Source organism: Anarhichas minor, unplaced genomic scaffold (assembly GCF_050575085.1).
Source record: "Anarhichas minor isolate MPS153535 unplaced genomic scaffold, ASM5057508v1 ptg000062l, whole genome shotgun sequence".
In the NCBI taxonomy this organism is placed as follows: domain Eukaryota; kingdom Metazoa; phylum Chordata; class Actinopteri; order Perciformes; family Anarhichadidae; genus Anarhichas; species Anarhichas minor.
In genome coordinates this window covers 4,204,170-4,225,488 of record NW_027466508.1, presented here as the reverse complement: position 1 = coordinate 4,225,488, position 21,319 = coordinate 4,204,170, and the positions used below count along the sequence as shown (strand labels likewise).

At 40.0% G+C, this 21,319-nt stretch overlaps 1 protein-coding gene across 1 annotated transcript; it reads right to left on the bottom strand.

Moving 5' to 3' along the window:
• Nucleotides 1-781: 781 nt before the first annotated feature.
• pcsk6 (proprotein convertase subtilisin/kexin type 6) lies at nucleotides 782-21,217 on the bottom strand. The gene is made up of 21 exons (XM_076077781.1): nucleotides 21,053-21,217; nucleotides 19,120-19,224; nucleotides 17,455-17,565; nucleotides 17,217-17,360; nucleotides 16,900-16,976; nucleotides 16,320-16,408; nucleotides 15,478-15,650; nucleotides 15,159-15,371; nucleotides 12,774-12,874; nucleotides 11,478-11,581; nucleotides 11,206-11,323; nucleotides 8,370-8,558; nucleotides 7,316-7,452; nucleotides 7,054-7,209; nucleotides 6,813-6,915; nucleotides 4,871-5,067; nucleotides 4,622-4,709; nucleotides 4,432-4,535; nucleotides 4,082-4,211; nucleotides 2,854-2,966; nucleotides 782-1,498 (listed from the first exon to the last, which is right to left on the bottom strand). Exons 1-21 carry the CDS (start codon nucleotides 21,215-21,217, stop codon nucleotides 1,401-1,403), a joined length of 2,715 nt encoding a protein of 904 aa, XP_075933896.1. The 3' UTR covers nucleotides 782-1,400.
• Nucleotides 21,218-21,319: the final 102 nt, after the last annotated feature.

Sequence of the window (21,319 nt, the reverse complement as noted above, 5' to 3'; positions counted from 1 at the left end):
ACCTGCCAGGGACTGCAGATATGAATTAGCCTCCATGGCTTAATGTTTCACATTTACATGATGGACTCATGGGCATCATCAACGTGCAGTGTCTCTTCTTGAATAATATAAACATTAAAGCATACTTAATGTCAGATAAACAGGCCAAAAAGTATGAAAGTGTGAGACATTGGTAATACTAATAGTGATGGGCAGATGAAGTCTTATGAAGCTGCAGAGGGGTTATGGTTTTCTTTGAATAGGAGTAAAGAGGTCTGATTGATTGGTTTTTAAAAACAAAGCCAATAATTTCAATATTTTTCCACATCCCAGCTTAGCATGTTAACATTTGCTAATTAGCACTATAGACAAAGTGCAGCTGCAGCTAAAGGGACTTCAGAAAAAATACTTGACAGGTGATTGGATGATCGATCTGTCAATGGATGCAAGTCGGGAGAAGAGAAAAATGTATATTCCGTCGATAAAAGCCTTCAGTGCCATTCTTTGCTCTTCATTCAATGAAGAAATACTGTCCAGTTCTGATATAATGGATGTTATGGCAGTATCTATGCTGGCACATCATTTCAACACATTCTGTACCACCACCACGTGACTGGAGGCTTGCCTCTTCCAGGCCTGTGCCACCCACATATTTGCATGGCCCATGAATCACAACATTTCTGGCAACACAGAGCTTTTTTTTTTTTTTTTTTACTGAAAACAGCTGTCTGCTGCTGCTTGAAATGCCGTGGGTGAGAGCAGTGAGATTGAACAGAACACTGAAGTATGTGGCCTACTAAAAACAACAATGAGCTGAAAGATGTTCAAACGCTCCACAGTACTAATAACAGCAGACCTAGCATGGGTAGAAGTCATAATAAACTGAAGCATCATGTTTTAATAAAGCTGTGGTAGCCAATGTAAAAGAAGACAAAGGCAGCATGTCTGGCTTTAAAAAGCCATGTGTGCTTTATTATTTACATTTCAACTGACCTGAATATATAATAAGGAAAATATCAAGCTCAAAATAAAATAAAACAAGTGCCAGCTGCAGTGTTTTTAAACGGTGCATCCTATTGAAAGCACATTCATGATAGTGCTGTTTTACATGTTCAATACAATTCATTTTCAGTGCAGAATATTTGTACACATTCTACATGCTGCAGTTTACAAAATGTTCTATGACAATCACACCTGCCCTCTGCAACCTCCAGAAATACAACTGAAGAGCTTCCTTCTCAATCGATACATCCACCAAAAAAACGACCAAAAAAAAAGTTGACTTCCCTTTACAAATGAAAACAAATTGTATTTATGCATGAATGATTATAGACATAGGTTTGACCAATTGATGACACTTCAGTCTCTTTTCATGACGGATTTAGAGTAAGAGAAGCAGGTATCCAATGGTGGTCGGCTCCTCATCCGTTCATCAGACAGGTACGGCAGCAGAACTGACGGTAAAGCCTCTTCTCACAGAGACGGTTGGACTTCACCATCTCACAGAACACCTCATCAGCTGACAGACAGAACGGAGAAGAGAATCAGCTTAACTAAATAAAAAGTTCACTATGTGTGCTCCCTGTTCCAAGTGTCTACTTGATTTTAACATTGTTTTTGTTGTTTATTTGCTTATATTTACTACTTTTACACTCAATCTCTTTCTCTCTATCAAAATTAGATAAACCATGTATTTGCTGCTTCTTATTCTTCAAAGCAAAGAGGTGTCACACTGTTGATTAACCACATACCATAATGTACCAAAATACCATGTAACAATAACTCAGTCTTTGCAAATCCTGAATGACGATACATAATAATCCGTGGTTCCATCTGTGATGTTAACAATAGATAATCTATAAGGTCCGAATGAGGACAACCCAGCCTTTTTTCATCAATTATTTTCACAATGAATGATTTTCTCTGTTATTATTGGAGGTGGCTTCAATACAACTATTTATCCAAATCTGGATGTCCACTATATATTCAAGTATGATTTTCAATACATACTTTCATATTTAGTGGACATCCTTCTGTAGGAAATTTGGGTTTAGAAGTGTTTTAAGAAATCATAATAGAAGTGTTTAATGATTCATAATTAAGAAATCATTTGTAGTTAGAAGTGTATCTTAGTAGCACCTTTATATCTGTTTGAAGTTTTTGCCAAAAGTTGCAAATCCTTATCTTTATATAGAATGTTTATCATAGAAGTGTTAAGCCATAAAAGACAGTCATTGAATGTATTAAACTGTGAAGAATAGCCAAGGGAAAGTCAGACTTCTAGACAGACATTTGCAGGTTGTGCCCGCGCGAGGGTTTTCGGAAGCCTGACGCCAGGAGGAGGCAACCGAAATTAGCCAATAGGAATTAAGATGGACAAAAGGGAGGGGATTTCAAACTGTAAGAGGAAGTGCTGGAAAGGAATTCACTCTCTTTCGTCTCGGCTCTCAGCCTGGAAACATCTGTGTTTCCAGGCTGAGTCGCGAGTGAATAGCTTTTCCGCGCGGATCATATATTATATATTCTGTTAGTAGTGTACTTCATTCTGTGATTGTATAAGCTTCAGTAGGATTAAATACATTTTAATTGTAAACCAGTTTAGGGTAGATTTATTAAGAAGCAACTCAACTGTAAAACAGTGGAGCGTGCTCTCCGGCCTTCTCTTGGTGGGGAAGATTTCAGCCTCCACACTTCCTTGAATTGAATGACTCTCCAACAACTTCCTCACCCATACTACTCTACATTTAGTCCGAGGGGGGGGGGGGGGGGGAGCATTAAGCAGGTGGTTCACAGCAGCTTTTATCCTGGAGATTCTCCAGTGTTGCCAGTAGAGGTGCACAATGAAGCTGATGTGGGTTAGAATTTCAAACTCACCATTATTACAGGAGGCATTCACAATACAAGTCCTGCTGACCAGACTGTAACCCTCTTTGCATTTGGTGCAAGTTGTTCCGGGGCCACTGCAGCTCAGACAGTTTTCCTCACACCTTGGGGGACAAAGCGAGATGAAAACCAGTAGAATGGAGCTGAAATCATCAAAACCTGGACAAACAATTTGTTCCTTTCCTATTATATACAGAGAGTTGCTTGGGAGTACTCAATCAGTAAAAGTATGATTCCTCTGCATTTGCACCATAAAATGTCACGTCTATAATCCAAATGTTTCTGTAATAGAAGAAAGAGAGAAAGAAAGTTTTGAATTGTTCAGTTGATTTGAACTCTTGTGCCTCAGAAGGGAGCAACTTGTTTTAATTTAGGCACAAGAGTTAAGTTGTACAAAAGAAGAATCGCACCCTAACTGACATTTTAAAACTAGAAAGGTGCACTCAGAAGTGTGGAGATATCCGTTGTGTATGTGTGTGTTGGTGTGTCTGCAAGGACCACTGCTGTATTGTGTGATTACATTAAAATAACCAGTGCTGTAAAGCCCAGTCAAACAGACTTTATTCAAACTCAAAAAACAAGCGACGATGTAACGTGACACAAGCAATGTATAATCCACTTCATACAATCGTGCCAAAACGCAAAGTTAAACTCAACAGGCTGTCTGACCGCTTAGCAGCAGTTTCATGGCGGCGAGGTACCACAGTGAGTGCCACTGGTAGTTCTGTTTGCTGTTAGCAGTTTGCCAAACACACCGTCCAAAAACGAATAATAAAAGTGAGCCGCAGAGCAGGGACCAGGAGGTAAAGTGTGTGTACTGGTAGTTTTGTTAGGTGTTAGCCAAACTCACCATCAAAAACAATTACAGTGTGCAAAGTGTTTGTGCCCCACTTTGTCTCTGGGTGCAGAGTAGGGTTTGCAGATGAACTCAGCTATGTTATCATTTGACCAGGGGGCCGGTTAAGAGTGGTGAGTGAGGAATAACCAGGAAGCCAATGGTAGTATAGAACATGTTATAAAAGGTGTTATAAGTGTGAGTCACTGCAACCACAAGAGGTCATTGAGCATACAACCATAACTGGCCACCAAAAAATATGTGTTTGCTGCGGCAGATTAGCCTTGGACAAAAACAGACGTGCACACTAACTTAGTCACGGACGCAGTCACACAATGATTCAGGGATGAACCAGTGATATTCGCAAGTCTTAGATTCACCCACCTGTGACACATCTTATGAGGGACTCCGGCTGCCTCTGCAGCGTAATAGCCAGGAGTACAGATCTGCACACACCTCCACTCCTGCTGCAGGTAGCCCTCAGCACATTGGATACACTCCTCCTTACCGGGCCCTGGGAAAAACAGATATTAAACGCCTGGCAAGATGAAAAAATGATCAGGAGCAAACAGCGCTTTTGGAAAGACATGATCAAAATATCTATTCACACCTATACCTGAATCTCTACCTACGTTATTTTTTAAAATTAGCATTTGCCTTATCACTAGGTTTTATTTCTGCTGCTTCTGTGAAGACACTGAAGAAACTGTATACCTGCCAAACACACTACTGACCTGTACAAGTCCTACAAGAGGAATGGCATGGGCTGCAGGTCATCTCTTCCACATGGAAAAAGGTCCCATTGGTGCATTCAGGAACACAAGTCATCCCCGCCAGACTATAAACAAAAAATCCACTTCATTACAACAATTTGTTTTAAACCAAAGTTGAAATATACATGGCAATCTCACTGTCTTTACATACCGGTAGCCTTCGCTGCAGGCAGTGCATCTGTCTGCATACCTCAGGCATCTCATACAGGTGTCGCGACACTTCAGACACTGTCTCTGATCTGGCATACACAGCATGCATATGCATCAATATACTGGTGGAAACAACAATAATTAAGAAAATAAAAATGTTGACAACCTCTGATCTACATGACTGTTACATATCGGATAGTTAATAAAAGACCAACTGAATTCGGTCCACACTGTGGATGTGTTGACTTACGCTCATCAGCAAAGTAACCAGGGGGACAGGTATTGATGCAGCTGGAGTTGAGTGTGTTGAGGTAAAGGCCTTTTCGACAGGAGAGACAGTCGCTGGCTGATAGGCCAACACATCCCTCACAGCCTTTATAGCAGCGTCGACAGCGTCGAGACGCTATGTCTCCATAGCGTCCAAGTGGACAGTGGCTCACACAGGTTCTACACACAAAGGTAAGACGGTGCAAAGAGAGTTAGTTTACAGCAGAAATATGGACTAGCTTGTACGGGTGGATCTGTGTTGATTTTTTAAAAACTTGATGTAGCATCAATATCTACCTAAATTTTGCAAAATTCGCTAACATAATGGTGACAAACGTCTCGGAACCGGCCTTTACAGAATATTGACGACGTTCCTAAAACGACCTCTTTTGGTTATAAAAGTCCTGCAGTTTGAAGTTCATTCTGTTATGGCAACATGGCATCACAAAGGGAACTTTTGGGACATAAAAAAACATATGGTTCTCTTTAGATCATATGAGAACAATCCCTTTAGGACTTTCAAGAAGAAAAAGTTCCCTTGATAAGTGTTGCACAACTGTAACAGTATACAAATAACACTACTGCTCTTGAATACAAAACATTTAGAAATTTACACAACCACAGGGTGGCCTCAGCTGCTTTTGTAGTGTGAAGTTGGTCCGTTTGAGTGGAGCACAAGGCAGACAGGCATTCCCAATATGACATGAGGGGGACGTTCCATTTGGGTTATTTTGTGGTCACATTGCAACATTAAAAAGAAGTAATTTGGGACGTTATGTTAACATCCCCATATGGTTCCCTGTTGGTCATATGAGAACTTTTTAATTGCATTGATGAGAACGTGATGGAAGAACTTAAAAGTAACATTCTAGTTTGATCCCCTAAAGGTTCCTGTAATGTTACTAAATGTTCTTGAAGTTGTAATGGAAGGACCTAAATGAGACCAAAAAAGAACATTGTAGGTTGTTCCCTGAAAGGTTCCTGTAATGTCACTAAAGGTTCTGCAAACTTCCCAAGAGGGAACTTCCTATTGTAAAGGTCCCCTAAACATTCCCAGATCTAATGTTCCCTTAAAAGTCTTTCAAATAATGGAACAACTCAACCAAAACATTGAAAGGGACCTATTGCATTTCATTTCCAGCTCCATATTTACATTCTGTCACACCACTATAGTAGTGTAAATCTGTATTTATCTTAAACTGTGTTGACGAAAGAGTCCTCTGAGAAATGGCATGAACAAACCGAAACGTTTACGTATGGCTGTTGTTGGCCTGAAAAAAGGAACTGAATGAATCCCTACTGTCTGGTGCTTTCTGCTTAAGGAAAGGCAAACAAAATCAATTTTCCTTCGCAAAGGAAATAACACTTCCTGGGAGACTTTCCAGACGGACTGAGCTGCTAATTGAGCATCTATGGTTTGAGCATCCATTGGTTGAGTTCGTCCATGTACTTTGTGGGCCTGCTTTGCCTAGAGCAGATGACCATATACAGAAATCCGGCACTAACTAATGTCAGCTTGTAGCCAAAGTAAAAGAAAAATCCTTGAAAACACAGTGGTGTTCACAATGGTCAGAAGCCTCATGTTTTTGATACTTTTACATACTATTACCTCAATATTTGACACTTTGGCCATGTTTAATATAAACACCCAACATATACTGTATATGACAAAAATAAGGAAATGCATGAGAGGTACTCCTTAAACTATAAAATCTTAACAATCAGCTGAAAGAAGCTAAAACGCTCTATAGAGCTGAGGGGAACTGCAGAGTTGTGACAATTCTTAAGAGTTTGCCAATATGAGTGACTATTTTCATAGTACACAGTCATGTGATCCATTGTTAATAAAACTATATTTAGTAGTTCAGCTTTTAAGTTTAGGACTTTCCACTTGTCTGGTTCCACTTCCTTCTGTCAACTCTTACCTGCCACTTTTCAAGCTGCCTGAGCTGAAGTGGACACAGTTGAGGCAGTGTTCAGTATCTGGTCCGTCACAGCCCTGGTCTCCACACTCACTGTGGCATGGTCCTTGAGGAGCACCACATTGATAAAGATCAAGAACGCCACCATCATCATCATCACCAGTGCAAAGAGCTTATAACTCTCTTTCCGAAACGTGCTCTATTCATTATACTATCACTATTTCTAGACTCGATGAGCTCTCACCATTGTACTCATCTTCCTCCTTCAGCTCTGGCTCCTCAAGGATCTCCGCTGGGGCTGGGATCTCCAACATCCTTGAACAGGAGTGCTGAGCACTGTGGGGCTGGTAAGGGTTCTGAGATGTGCCATAAAGGATCAGTGTCCATTCTTTTAGGTTGCCTGTGAAGTGTAACAATACTAATAAAGCTCTGGATAAGGACATCAGCTTCAATTGTGGTTCGACTAAATGTATGCCTTAGTGTGTACATTTGCTGTCGGACCTTACCCAGCACCTCAGGGTTGCGTAGCTTTGATGGTGAGTCAACAATCTCCAGAGTCCATATGCCCTCTGCCCTCTCACCCCAGAAATGAACCGTCATGAAGTCCCAGTTCCTGAAGCCCTCATTGGAACTGTCAAACAACCTATAAACATAGTAGTGAGGTGAAATGAAATGTGAGAAAGGTGAAGTTAAAAGAAACTCCCAACTCTAATCAGTTTTACCTTAGACTAGTATATTGGTCCCTATTAACTATAACATTTCATCTGCATGTTTTGTTTTGGCAGGATCTCAACTGCCGCAACGCCAAATCGGGCCAGACTGTAAAGTGGGGTGGCCAATGGCCCCTTCCTGAAGTTCTATCCCCCTACTTCTGGCACCCTTGCTTGTTCCACATCTTCCAACTCAGCCTTATTTTGAATGGGGGTTGGGGGGCCACCTTCATCCCCTTGATCTAACCATGCCTACCTTCAAACTCTACCTTTATTTAGATTCCTACCACAAATCTTATAAGTTTCGTGACTGCATCTTGCAAGGTTGAGACGCTTTCGCGGCCACAACATCTGTCCACAGACAGAAATACGGACACCAGGCAAAATACTTGAAATTCCTTCTCTGGTAGTTCCCGCTACAGTAGTTGTCTCCAGGACAAAACAAGAGTCACTGTCGTGGCTGGTAATCACAGACAGTGCTGCAGCAGGCGCTGTGAGAGATAAAAGCAGGGGCCACCTCTTATCTACTCTGAACCATTTGAGGAAACATTGAGTCAATTTTTTTTATAAATACTTGAGTAACTATATAGGTGAATACAGAATATATACTTGCTATTTGTAACATACCTCATCATGGCCTGCATGCATAAAGTTCACCACACTCAGTTTAGCAGAGATTGGGGAAGGCTGATAAACGCCACTTATGTCTTGCCAACAACAATGTTCCAGTTACTTGGGGTAATCCACAGACCTCACTGTGAACTGTTTCGAATAGGAATAGATACAAGTGGGGAATTTGGTAGAACTGACAATTTAATAAACGGCCAATGTGGTACAGTGTAGCTCTCACCTCTTGGCCAGCAGCTGTGATCTCGTCCCAGACGGAGAGACGAGGTTGATCTCAATGTCTCCTCGCCGTGGGTGGGCAATCAGGACCTTGACCACTACATGTTCCAGGTAATCCACATGCTGGTCAGGTTCTTCTGAACACCCAGAGGTGGTCATGCTGCTGTTCATACTTTGGCCAGCATGGATGTACCTGGGACAGCCATAAGCATAGTGCAATTACAAAATTGTTAGAACAGATTGTCCTCCACTGATCTGGAACGTTGTGTCTGTGAAGTCTGCAACAGACTCTGAACAAACTACAACAAGAATAGCGAAAAGCTTTGAGAGGAAAGTAAAGCTATCCACCTTCATCATCCGCAAAGAGCAGAGATGCAATCATGAGGCTAATGAACCAGACACTCCACCTACAAATTCTGTCAATGAAAATCTGAAGGGAACCCAGTGCCCACTGAGAGCCTGGTTGACTTTCTGTCATGAATGCAGCCACTCTCACTACAGTTATATAAGGACTGCATAGCTTGTAATAATGGCCTCCAGTGCTCCATACTCCCCTAGGATCCCCCCACAAGACAAGCCATCTCCAGATTTAACAAATCATACAGTAGATAAACTGGGCAGGCAAAGATCTATGAGCCGTGTGTGTGAGTGTGTGTGTGTGTGTGAGTGTGTCAATACATTTTCATTTACATAGTGCATAAGCACAATAAACTGCACTAATCCTTATCATACATATTTTTCTATAAAATAATCACATTTCTATTTAAAGTCTTAAAAAATTTAAAGTATTTAAAGACAATATGCTATTTGATATACATGTGGTATTTTCTCAACAATTCCAAAACATTAGCCATCCATCCTGGAATTTGCACGACTTTGCGCACACACACACACACACACACACACACACACACACACACACACACACACACACACACACACACACACACACACACACACACACACACACACACACACACACACACACACACACACACACACACACACACACACACACACACACACACACACACACCATTTTCCACTCAGTTCAGATTTTGGATTTTGTACTGTATATAGATACGTATGAAGTAATCAAAGAGGAATAGATCCCTGTATATTTTCCCACAACTTGTTGAATAAAGATTTTCATTTTAAGGTATTTTCTGCACTGTCATAGTGTTGGTAACTGGTCAGTGCATGTTATTGAAGTTTGTTTGTCTTCACAGCTCTAGCTCGCACTGCTCCCACACCCACACAGGTCAATTAGTGGTTGAACTGATCAGAAATTGAATGTATCCGCCACTTTGTAGTGAAACACTTTCCGTCATACCCTGACCTCCCGTGCAAAACACGTTGGGAAAGCCTACTGGACACACATCCAACTCAGAAGGGACTGATCTAAAGTTTACAACCAGATAACTACAATAGATACCTTTTCTACAATCAAAACCAAATGGGAAAGTGAGTTGAACATGAACCTGACAGAGAATTGGTGGGTGGATGCACTGAATAGGGTGAACACATCTACGTCTTGTGCCAGACTTGGTCTCATTCAGTTTAAAGTGAGACCACTTTAGTAGGATGCACTTTAGTAACAGCAAACTAGCTAAAATATTCCCAGGTCACGACCCAGGATGTAACCGTTGTGATCATCCTCAAGCAGATTTACTACACATGTTTTGGGCGTGTCCTAAACTTGAACACTTCTGGTACTATGTTTTTGATATTTTAACTATAATTTTAGGGATCAAGGCACAACCGTGCCCTCTTCTGGCAGTCTTTGGAATCCCAGCCAAATCCATCCTATATGGTACCAAAGAGAAGGACATTATTGCCTTTACCACTCTTCTAGCACGTCGCAGAATACTTCTTGCTTGGAAATCTCCAAGTACACCATCTCAGTCTGCCTGGCTTAAGGATGTGATGTTTTTCTTAAGTCTTGAAAAAATTTAATATGCACTTAGAGGCTGTAATGACAATTTCGCTAAGAAATGGCAACCTTTCATTTCATATTTTCATAATCTATTAGTGTTGCCCACTGAATGAGATACGTCTGGTAATTTGTACTGATCTATCTGGTCCTCTGTCCTTCCCGTATCTGTCTGATTAACTACAAATTTGGGTTTGTGGGTGGGTGTTTTGATTTAATTAGCTCTTTGTTTTTGTTTTGTTTGTTTTTTGCTTTTCTTTCTTGTTCTTTTCTCCTATACTACTGTAAACTGAGTAACACGTGCACAAAAAATGAAAATACTTGCTCTTTGATTCTTATGTCATATTGTGCATTCTCATCAATAAAAGAAAAAAAGAAAAAAAGAAATTGAATGTATGTGACTGCACTGTGTTAAGATAACTAAAGCATGTTTTCCTTCTTTCTTTACGTGATAAGACAGAGAACAAACAATTAATTTCAGTGAAACTTTAGATGCTGTTACCACAAGGAAAAGGGAGATGATGGTTTTATTAAGAACATCAGACATTGAGTGGATATTATCACACACTGCTTACAGATGAAGTTACACTATGGGAGGAGATAGGATCACATATATGTATGTGTGAGAGAGGGATGCATTTACACCTTTTCAACATCTGGCAAGAATGAGTCTCAAACAATCACATCTGAATCTGCCTTGAATGCTTCTTAGATGCATTTACACTTTTCAGAGACCACATAGCTATCTGATCCGCCCAAGATGCATAAAGTGACTCAGTGTAAACGGGGTGCAGCGGTTGGCCTTGTTTGATTGTTCTCAAGCTAAACCTGAAGCCAGAAGCCACTTTCATTTCTGCAGAAAGTTCACGGTTTAGCAACATACTTATGCGTATACAGTTTTTCTCACCTGGTTTGTCGCACAGGCATCTGACTGCAGGTGTGCTGAGGAGGAACAGTCCTCCACTTCGTAGCCTCCAGCACCAAGGCCTCTGCATCCACCAGGCCAAAACCATATAGGTGGCTGACTGTGAGAAAAGACACGGACTGATTACAAGACGAAGACAAAGTAAAGAGAGATCAAACTGTGACTTTCTTTAATTATCTAAGGCTTCAGTTTTGTATTTTCTGTATAAAACAGTAAATGTATTATGTAAGTATTAGAAGTTGAATGCAATGTGCCTCTGAGTCCCGCAGCATTGGTCTTCCAGTCATCAGCTTTCAGGTGAACTGGTCTGGATGTCTTCACCAAAAGATGTTGCACATCCCTCCATGTCAGCAAAAGGCTGGAAAAACCAAAGACACTGTTCATCTTATTTGGCTGGACAGAGCGACTCGTGAACTTTATCTTTGTTTGTCTGATGAGCCTTTGATTGTTATGAGTCAGTAAAATGTCTTTAGTTCAACCAGGTTTGCAGAAATGCTTGTGTTTCTGGTAGACTGTGTTCCATTGGTCAACTTAAGCCTTTACAGTACATCCACACATGTAGATACATAGAGGAAGAGGCAACACAGCCTTCATTGGTAACTGAAGCTAAAATAATTAGACTGGTTGTATGCTTTTCCTATTGTTAACAAATCCCATGAAAAGACCCGAACCAACAATGTACCCTACAAACAAGAATTGTGTGCCATTGTATGAATTGTATTCAAAGCCAGATATCATATTCCTCTGTGCCAGAGCTGCTTACAGCTGTTTTATATATTTTATATTTTGCCTGCCAAATCAATTTTTTTTATATTAATTCAACCTTCTTTTCCTTAGAAAGCCTTTAATACTTGACTTATTTTTCTTATTATGACATATGAGTTTACAGTTAATTACAATTCCTCCTCGGCATTGTGCAGATTGGTTTATGCTGTTTTGCTGGTAACACTCGTTGTCTTCTGGCTTCTTCACAGTACAATGCGTTTGTACGCCCTCTAGGGTTTTGAAGAATACTGCAATAAACAGCTTATTGAGCATGGCCGTGACAGTACTTAAAAAAAAGGCCTGCTCGTAGTTTGTGCACCATCTACGGAGGCTCGCTCTATGGCACCACGCGCACAAATAACAAAGCTTAAAAGAGAGAGAGTGGCTCAACTAAATTGAACTTTGACTCTAGATAGTTAACTGGAGTCACAATTCTTGCTGTAGGTGAATTTCATCACACGCATGGGTAGTGGGAAATATAATGGCGGCATCACTTTCCCTTGAGAGCATTGTGAACATCACAAAAAAAAAATGTTCACACTTCCTCTTTTTAAGGGTCGACTAAAGATAAAAGAAATTTGGTCAACATCCTGACCACAAAAAAATGGAACAAATTCAGAGAAATTATATTTTTGGCTGTGTAACTATGCAGTATTTTGATAAGAGAGTTTTGACAGCAGAGAATCTAAACAGACAGAAGGAAAGACAGAAGACAGATGGCGAAAGAGGAGGGGAAACAGATAATTGAGGCAGCAAACAGGAAAGACTGAGAAAACTTGACTGACTTGGCCTCCAGAGCGAGGGCTATGATTCCAGCCACAATGGGGGCAGAGACAGAGGTGCCGGTATGACCATCTGTGCAGAGGTGCCGGAGGTCGGTGGTTACCTGGAAGGGATCACAAACACAGTATAGTTCCCATTAGGTTAAAAGCAGATGGAAAAAAACAATTTACAGGTTCTTATGACATCTTTAAAGAGAGACTTCACAAAATTTAGAAATGAGAAACACAAAGCAGTTGTCCTACTCTGACACGATTGCCAAAACAATCCACGTGCCTTGTTTGTTACTGTTGACAGGGTGATAAACCCTCCTGTGTCAGTAGCCCCTGAATCCACTAAGTCACGCAATTCATTTGTATCCTTCTTTGCTTACAAACTTATTAGACAAATTAGACAAGCTGTCAGTTCCTCAATATCAGGTAGAGGGTCTGTATTGTCCTTTAATCCACTGACATAAAACCAGTTCAATTAGCATGACACAATATATGGTACTATCAGCTATAACATCTTAGAAGAAATTGTGAAACATCTGAAATCCAGTGACAATCCAGTACTGGGTTCCTTTACTTAAAGGTCTCGTGTGCGGTGAGTTTGCAGATTACAACCAACTGAAACCTCTCCTGCATGCAAAGTGTGTAGGAGAACTACGATGGCTAACGTGAAAACACAAATGGGGCCCTATGAAATCTGTTTGTTTTTTTTCCCAAATTCCGTGTTTTCCTTTTTCTTAAGTTTGTGTTTTAGTATTTAAGCACATTTCATCACATCACAAAAGGTGTATTATCATGTGGTGGATGAATTTCAACAATTGGTAAGAAAATATTCAAAATGTTATGAATATCAATACATTTGATGTAAAATAACAAAGACAGTGATTTAATGAAGTTGTAAAAATACATTATATCCTTTTGTAAAATAAATTGCTCTAAATTTAGCTGTTAATGTAAAATTCCTCAGTTTTTTGGGTGACTAACAGGTGAACGCTCCCTCAGGTTTGTCCTCAACACGTGTGTTGTACTTTCATTGGCTGTACTTCCCTGACAAGTCAGATATATGGCCTGCTAGGTGATGTGTCGGCAAAGTTTTCAGTTTGCATCTTTGAACGATGAGCAATGCCAATTTGCCTCTGATTGAGGGCTTTTGTTGGGAAGACGAGAAATCGAAAAAGGGCCTATTCGACATAACTGTGTGTGTGTGACATTTTCTCTATCTACTTTCCACATGATGTGAGAGACACACCGCAGTCAAAGCAAACACAATCTCTGTTGATCTTTGGTCTTCTCCCACACAAAAACACACACACACAGTCGGTGCTACCAATAGAAAATGGTCAACTTACCAGTCAAATGACTAGAACATGAACACGAATACAGTATGACTCATAGCTTCAGTGATGTGGCTTGTTTGCTCCATGTCACGGTAACAGGTTGTCATTTCACATTTTTGATTGGTTGTCAGATTTGACAGAAACATTCTGTGATGAGAGGCAGCTTTTTCCAATATTTATCATTACAAGATTGGAAAAAAGTAATCCATGCTTTTCTTACCACTCGCCGTGACTACAGCAACTCCTTGTCCATGGGAGTCAGTCAGTCTTCACCCTGCCTGTGTATATGCATTTTTTTGCCGACTGCTCTGTTGACCTTTATTCTGCATTTGTTTGTAAAGCACTTTGGTCAGCATATGTTGTTTTAAATGTGTGATAGCAATACATGTGAATCGATTTGATTTAAAAGCTAGTCAAGTTCACTGAGGTTTCAGGAGGGACCGTCATTCTTTTCTTGTTGATTGACAACCAATGCATGTCTGACATTCTGTGGTCTGCTTGTAGCTGGCATAGCCAGAAAACTCACTGGTAGTTAAATTCCTTAGACCCCACAACATTTTTTAACTTTACAAGTACTTCCTGTGCCATGACAATAGACGTGTGCCATGTTTTTACTTTCAGTCAATTTGCCTCCCCTCATTTACCTTAGCTTAGCTACTAATACTAATACACTAGCTAATTTAACTAACCACTGTCGGCCATGATACATGTACATTTAGTAATCATTCTCCTTTTAGCTCTGTGTTGGTCGCCACCAAACTCCTAAGAAAATGATCTCCAGCTGCTAAATGCTCCAGTATGTTCACAGTCAGTTCATCAGAGCTGTGTCCTAGGACCGGCAGAGCAGCGAGGCCAATGACTATAAAAGAAATAGCCAATCTTCTCGCTGATAGTCTCGTTTACTTACCTAGGTCATATGGAGGCATCAGTATTAAATTGAGCCAGTCATTCAACAGTCCCATGACACTGGGGTAACTAGTTTGTTTTGAATTGTCATCAAAATTACACATATTCTATCTAACTGTCTGAGCTACAGTTAACGTTAAATGTATGCAGTACTCACAATATTCCTGTCGTTAAACTCTCCACTGCTGTATGTTGTGGCAATGATGGAGCTGCAGACCTCAAGGTACCAGGGCTTGTTTCCATTCTCTGTGGTGCTGGAGATGGAGATTGTGTAGATACTGCTGGTGTAACCGTCACATGAACAGTGATCCCCCTGTCGACCCCCGTTGCCCGACGCCCAGACAAAAATGGACCCCAAGCCTTTGCGTCCCTGTGTGACACATAGTGATGTGGTGCTGTGATTTCATTCAAACATCCAACATACATGCATACGATTGCTCAGAGAAGTTCTGTTTTTTCTTTATGACTGATCAAACCTTCTTGATGCCTTGCTCAAAAGCTTGCTTAGTTAGCGGCCCAGGGCCATCCACTGTCTTGCCATCGTCTTTTGGTCCCCAGCTGGCACTGTAGATGTCAATGTAGTCAGGTCGGATTCCCAGGGACTTGGCCTCTACCAAATCAGTCACATCACCATCCAGCATCCGAATCCCTGTGTCCAAGGTAACGTCAAACCCAATACGTCAAACTCATTTCAAAGGGAATGAATGTAAGGCACCCAGTCTTCCTTGCATCTTCATCGGAGAATGGGTGTATAAATGAACAGCTAAAAGCAGCATCTACACAAAATAACTTTTTACTCTGCTATCTTTGTCAGATACTTTATCTGATGGCTGAAGGTTATGCTTGATTTTTCACACAAAGCACATGTTGAATTCATAAAATATATTTTGCAACAGTTATAACTATTCAAAGGTATAAATAACTTATAGGTACTACCAACTGGTTCTGCTCACCCGTAAACATGCTGTTTACAGGTTTACGTCTGCAGAGACCTGAGGTCTGAGACCTGATTAATAGTAAGATCAACACATTTATTAGGATTCAATGTTTGTTAACCGTGAATGTTTGTACCAAACCTAGATTTTGAGATATTTCACTGTATAAGTGAACCTTTGACTGATTGTGGTGCTAAATTGAAAGTCAGGGGATCAACAGAGTCATTAGGATCCATCCTATATGAACCATGAATATCTGCAGCACGTTTAATGGTAACTCATTGAATTGTTGCTGATATATTTATGTCTCGAACACAGTGATGGTTCAACAACCCACACTACCAGTCTGGTGTGAGTGTTTAGTAAAGGACAGAGAACTCTACCTCCAATATGAGCATTATAGGCAATCCCAACGGTACAATGGGAGTTATTGGCCACTGCAGCAACTTCACCTGCACACCGAGTTCCATGTCTACATGTAAACAAAGAACAAACACAGAAATTGCTGCCTGACACATAGCTGTGATCTGTTTCAAAGACATGTTCAAAGGCAGATTACTGTAAGCATCAGTATAAAAGGCACATCTGAAATAAAATAACCTGGCAGTGTAAATACTAATGAGAAGGCTTATTTTATAAACCACACCAAAATATATTTTATATATCATTAAAATGTGAGATGTCATTACATCCACGCAGGTGACTCAGTCACGAATACCGCAGTTCGGACAGTGCAGTGGGCATTAAAGTTACACAAACTAAACAAAAAAGGGGTTTCAGATGCTATTGGACTATCCAACACGCACTTTGAGGCCCTCAGTACTTGGAACCCATCTGGAACCACTCCTGCTGTATAGCGGGCACTTGGCCAGAGACATTATTAAGGGACATAGATGAGGGAACTGCAGAATAGATTTAAGTTGAATGTGACAAGGTGAAGACATTGGTGCTATTGTTTCTTACATGTTTTCATTGCGGGAGTCATAACGTGGTGTCGGGTCATGGTCATTCCCATTGACATCATAACTTGCTAGATGGTCCTAGAGAAACAATAAAGGACAACGGAAGAAATAGCAACATATCGGTGAGGCTGAGACAGAGGAAACAGCTCAGTTATGGAAGCTTCTATCTTAGTTCTTGTACTGATGAATTGGAGCCAAACATGTTGTTAACTCAGGGCAACAACCTAAGATGTTAAATGCAGAAATTAAATTCATTAAGACATATTTTCAGTTTGAACTGTATCCATATTCGGAAATGGTTGGATGGATGGCACATACATAGTTCTGAACCAGATCTGGGTGGTTTCTCTCAATGCCGTCATCCAATATGGTGACAACCACATTCTTGCCGGTGTAGCCCCTCTGCCAGGCAGCCAGAATGTTCATCTCTGAGTGACAAGGGCTGCTCTTATCATTGCAATGCTGAAAAGAAACATGGTAGACAAGCACCAAGGTTCTTATCTTTTCTTGTCAAAATGGAAATGGCAGTATGAATGATTCAGTGTTCTGTACTCACAATGTACCACATGTTGGACCATTTAGGGTCATTGAAATGAATGAAGCTGGGGTCACTTTTGGCATATCTTTTTACTCTGTGTTTTACTACCTGCTGCTGAGCCCAGTCCACCTAAAGATGGAAATGGAAATAGAAAGAACACTATAAATCTGTTTCAAGTTAAAGAAACCTATGAAATTCTATGGAAACATATTTTTCTGTATAATTAAAGTCAAAACTTGGATTTTTCAAAAAAATAGCAGCCCGTTGCACCAGTTATATGCAAGTTCTCTTAGTGTACAAAGTCACTGAACCATTTGTTGAAACTAGTTAGTTTGATACTCAAACTGTGTCGATGTTGGGTGGCACTACGGAGACGTAAGGTTCATCTTTGCTACTCTGGTGTTAAGTCCACTAACCAAAATAGTGTAGAAGAAAAAGACGTTTTCACTTCCTTTGATCAATAGGTGTGTGCAAAAACAAGTCTACAGCGAAGAGACCATTGGATGAAAATAGCTTGTTGTAACGTTAATCACCAAACAACAAAAAAAAGGTACTTAGACTAGGAAAAAGCATAGAGTGCTGCAGAAATAATTTGTCCATTAAATTCCGGTTGCTATTGCTGGGTACGTGTTATGGTAAATATAATCATAAGTATCAGATGGGATTGGTTCCCATTTCTCAAAGTTGGCATCACACGTTCACATTCATGAGGTCATATGATATGTTGCCAGGTGACGATATTGACATGTACTGTAGCGTATAGAGCTTTGAGTGGTCTAGAAAGGCACATAATTCATTTCTAAATGCTCATCGTTACCGTAATGTTATTTTCTCTCTTACATTTTATTCAGTACATTTTACTGTGGTCATTTATATATTTCCATAAAATACATTTTTCCATCTCACAGTTGCAATTATTCTCCTGCTAATTGTTGATTGGATGAAGTGTCCACAGTGAGCTCACTGCTGTCTTCATGCTCTAATGACGGCTTTAGTTGTAAATAAAATTCACCAGACGACCATCACAAATACACTACTGGTGCGTTGTCCAATGGGCAGTGTGAAATGTATTTGTTGGCTGGTGGCAGTCTTTTGCAAATACTGTAGGTACTGTGTGTGCAGGTATGTGGACTGGCGACAGTCTGTGTATGTAATGTATGTATGCAATATGTTATTTGTATTGTTTTTTAACAGCAGACACTGTACACTGTACGTATGTTTCCAAGACAAATTTCCTTCGGGACAATAAAGTCTATCTTATCTTAAAGTCTCTCACTTTTCAAAATTAGCCCTACTGGAGTAGGGTGAATCCGTCTTGCACTTTTTTTTTTTTCATTCACCTGAAAATCAGCCATGGAGAAGCGAATCTGTGTCCTCTTATGAACACATTTGGATTTCAATGTTGAGTATAACCGCACAAATAAATATGTAATTTTCTTATAATTTAAGTGGAAAAGAAAAGGTGGGTCAATATTTTGAAATCATGTTTTCTCACCACTGTACAAACCAATTCAATGGAAAAAATACAGAAATATGTGAACCGCTGCCAGTATTCTAAACTTTGTCCAGGATTGGCAGGTCTGCTTGGAAGACTTTAGACAAGAGGAAAAACGTGTTAATGTGACCATATCTCCTCTGTTGAACATTTTGATTCCACTTGAAAGAAACTGATAAGAGTCTCACCTCAGGATCCATATGGATGAAGCTGTGGGGCCCCTTGAAAGAGTATACAGCTCTGCGAACCACTCTGCTGTGGTGGAAATGGTAATAGTCCTCCAGACTTCCTATCTGACCAAACACATCCAACAGCAACATCAAGACGATGACAACAACCACACTGGAATGTAAGCTTTAAAAAGATGTCTAAATATCTTAAGCTGATGTTATCCAAATGGCTTTTACACTGATGTGGTCTGGCTTATCCTTCATTTAAAACACATTTGGGCCATCTGTTTATGATTCAATAAATATGCATGTTCTCTCTTGACTTTCCAACAAAAATGTGAGCATGATTCTCAGCACATGTGCTCAGCTGACTCACTGCAGTCACTGTTGTCTTCATCCTCTCCCTACCGCCTCGGCCTCACGTCTTGAGTTATTCTCTTTTACAGACTGTAGGCCTATCCAGTACCACTTTCTAATATGGCAGCCTTCAAGGGCTAAGAGGATGAGTTGCTACGTGAAGTTTTACTAAATGTTAATAAATAATTTACTGAAGGTTTACAGATCACTTATAGGTAAACAGTGCACACATCTGATTCTATAGGTGCAGGACACAAATCCAAAGTGAAGAAGAAGCTCCTAAAATTCTAATGTTGCAATGTTTCACGGTCCTTATCAGGTAATCATCTATGTGAACTAAAATCAGGTTTATACACAAACAAAAAAAGACATTCTGCACCTGGAGATACAGGAGATTATCAGGAGATACAAAATAACACCCATCAGCCCAAAATGATGTACTCTGCACATAAAACAATTTAGTCTAATAAAAGTGCAAACCTGTGCATTAATAGACTAAAATTGGTTTATTAAAGTGCAAACATGTGTATTATGTATGTTTGCACTATTAATAGACCCATTTTAGTTGAATTCCTCATTTAAAGGGCCAGTGTATAAGATTTGGTGACATTTAGTGGTGAAATTGCGATTGCAACTAACTGAAACTTCTCCCGTGTGCCAAGCGTGTAGGAGAAGTAAGGTGGCCGATGCGAAAATGTGAATGGCCCTCTCCAGAGCCAGCGTTTGGTTTGTCAGTTCTAGGCAACTGTAAACGAATCATGGCCGACACCGTGAAGAAGACCCGCTCCATATGTAGATATAATAAACTTATTCTAAGGTAAGAAAAACACGCCATTTTGTATCATGTAATATCCTAATTTTAGGGCTGCTGTCATTTTTTGTATGTACATCATTATCAGTTATAAGCCAATAATAAGAACAGGTTTGGGGTTTCCGTGATTGTAAAAAAAACATTCCTGCCAGTTGTTTATGGGTTTCACACTTTTAATTAGCCACCAAGTTTAGAGAAATGGATGTTAATAAGTTGTTAAGAAATTTTGGTTCAAGTTTTTCCAGATGCCAAGTGGACACATTACCTAATGGATAAATCAAGTGTCTTGTTGGAGGATAAACACCAGCAAGAAGGATTTTTCTCACTCTGGCAACCAAAAAGTTATTTTTGTTAATGGCTTATTACTGATCTATTTAGAATTTGAAAATGAGTTATTAACTATTAATAACCAATGATAAAAACGCATTAGAAAGTGGCAGCAATTTGGTAATCTTCGTTGTGTATGTTTCAATATCTTAGCAGTCAATCAGTTATCTCAGACAAGAAAATGTAGTTTGGAAAGTTACAGAACATTCATTACAACCTTTACCTGAAGAGTAACCTCACAGATCTTTGGTTTTAATGGGTTAAAGTTACAGAAAATCTATGTAATGTCAACTATGTGGGTGGAATATCGTGAATTCTCAAATATTTCCTAACATCCACATAATATTTCTCTGCTTCAAACAGTTGAGAGATCAGAAGTGTTCAGTGAACAGTGAACTTAATATAGATTGAAAGGCTGCCATAGCAGTAATAGCAAATAAACAGGGATCAACTTACCTGTCCAAAGTTTATATATCCATACTTTGCTGCGATTCTATGAGCTTGTTGCTGACCACCTGTGATCTGCACCGCCCAGTGGTTTGTAAAAACGTCACCGTGTCCCGATACGACTGATAGACTCGTTTCAACTGCTAATACAATGAATAGCAAGAATGAAGTCATTGTGACCTCAAAGTTGAAAAAAATCAAAGTCGGTTGAAGAGATAAGTGTCGGATCTTTGTTTTAGTAAGCACCGTAGATGTTTGGTAAAGCCTGTCATAAAT

Bases quoted from the DNA above. Each gene is read 5' to 3' on its own strand.
- pcsk6 (XM_076077781.1), bottom strand. From the start codon at position 21,217: ATGACTTCATTCTTGCTATTCATTGTATTAGCAGTTGAAACGAGTCTA. The intron at 11,582-12,773 runs GTCAGTCAAGTT...TGGTTTTTCCAG, and splicing joins GCCCTCGCTCTGGAGGCCAA to CCTTTTGCTGACATGGAGGG. The intron at 7,210-7,315 runs GTAAGGTCCGAC...TACACTTCACAG, and splicing joins ACGCAACCCTGAGGTGCTGG to GCAACCTAAAAGAATGGACA.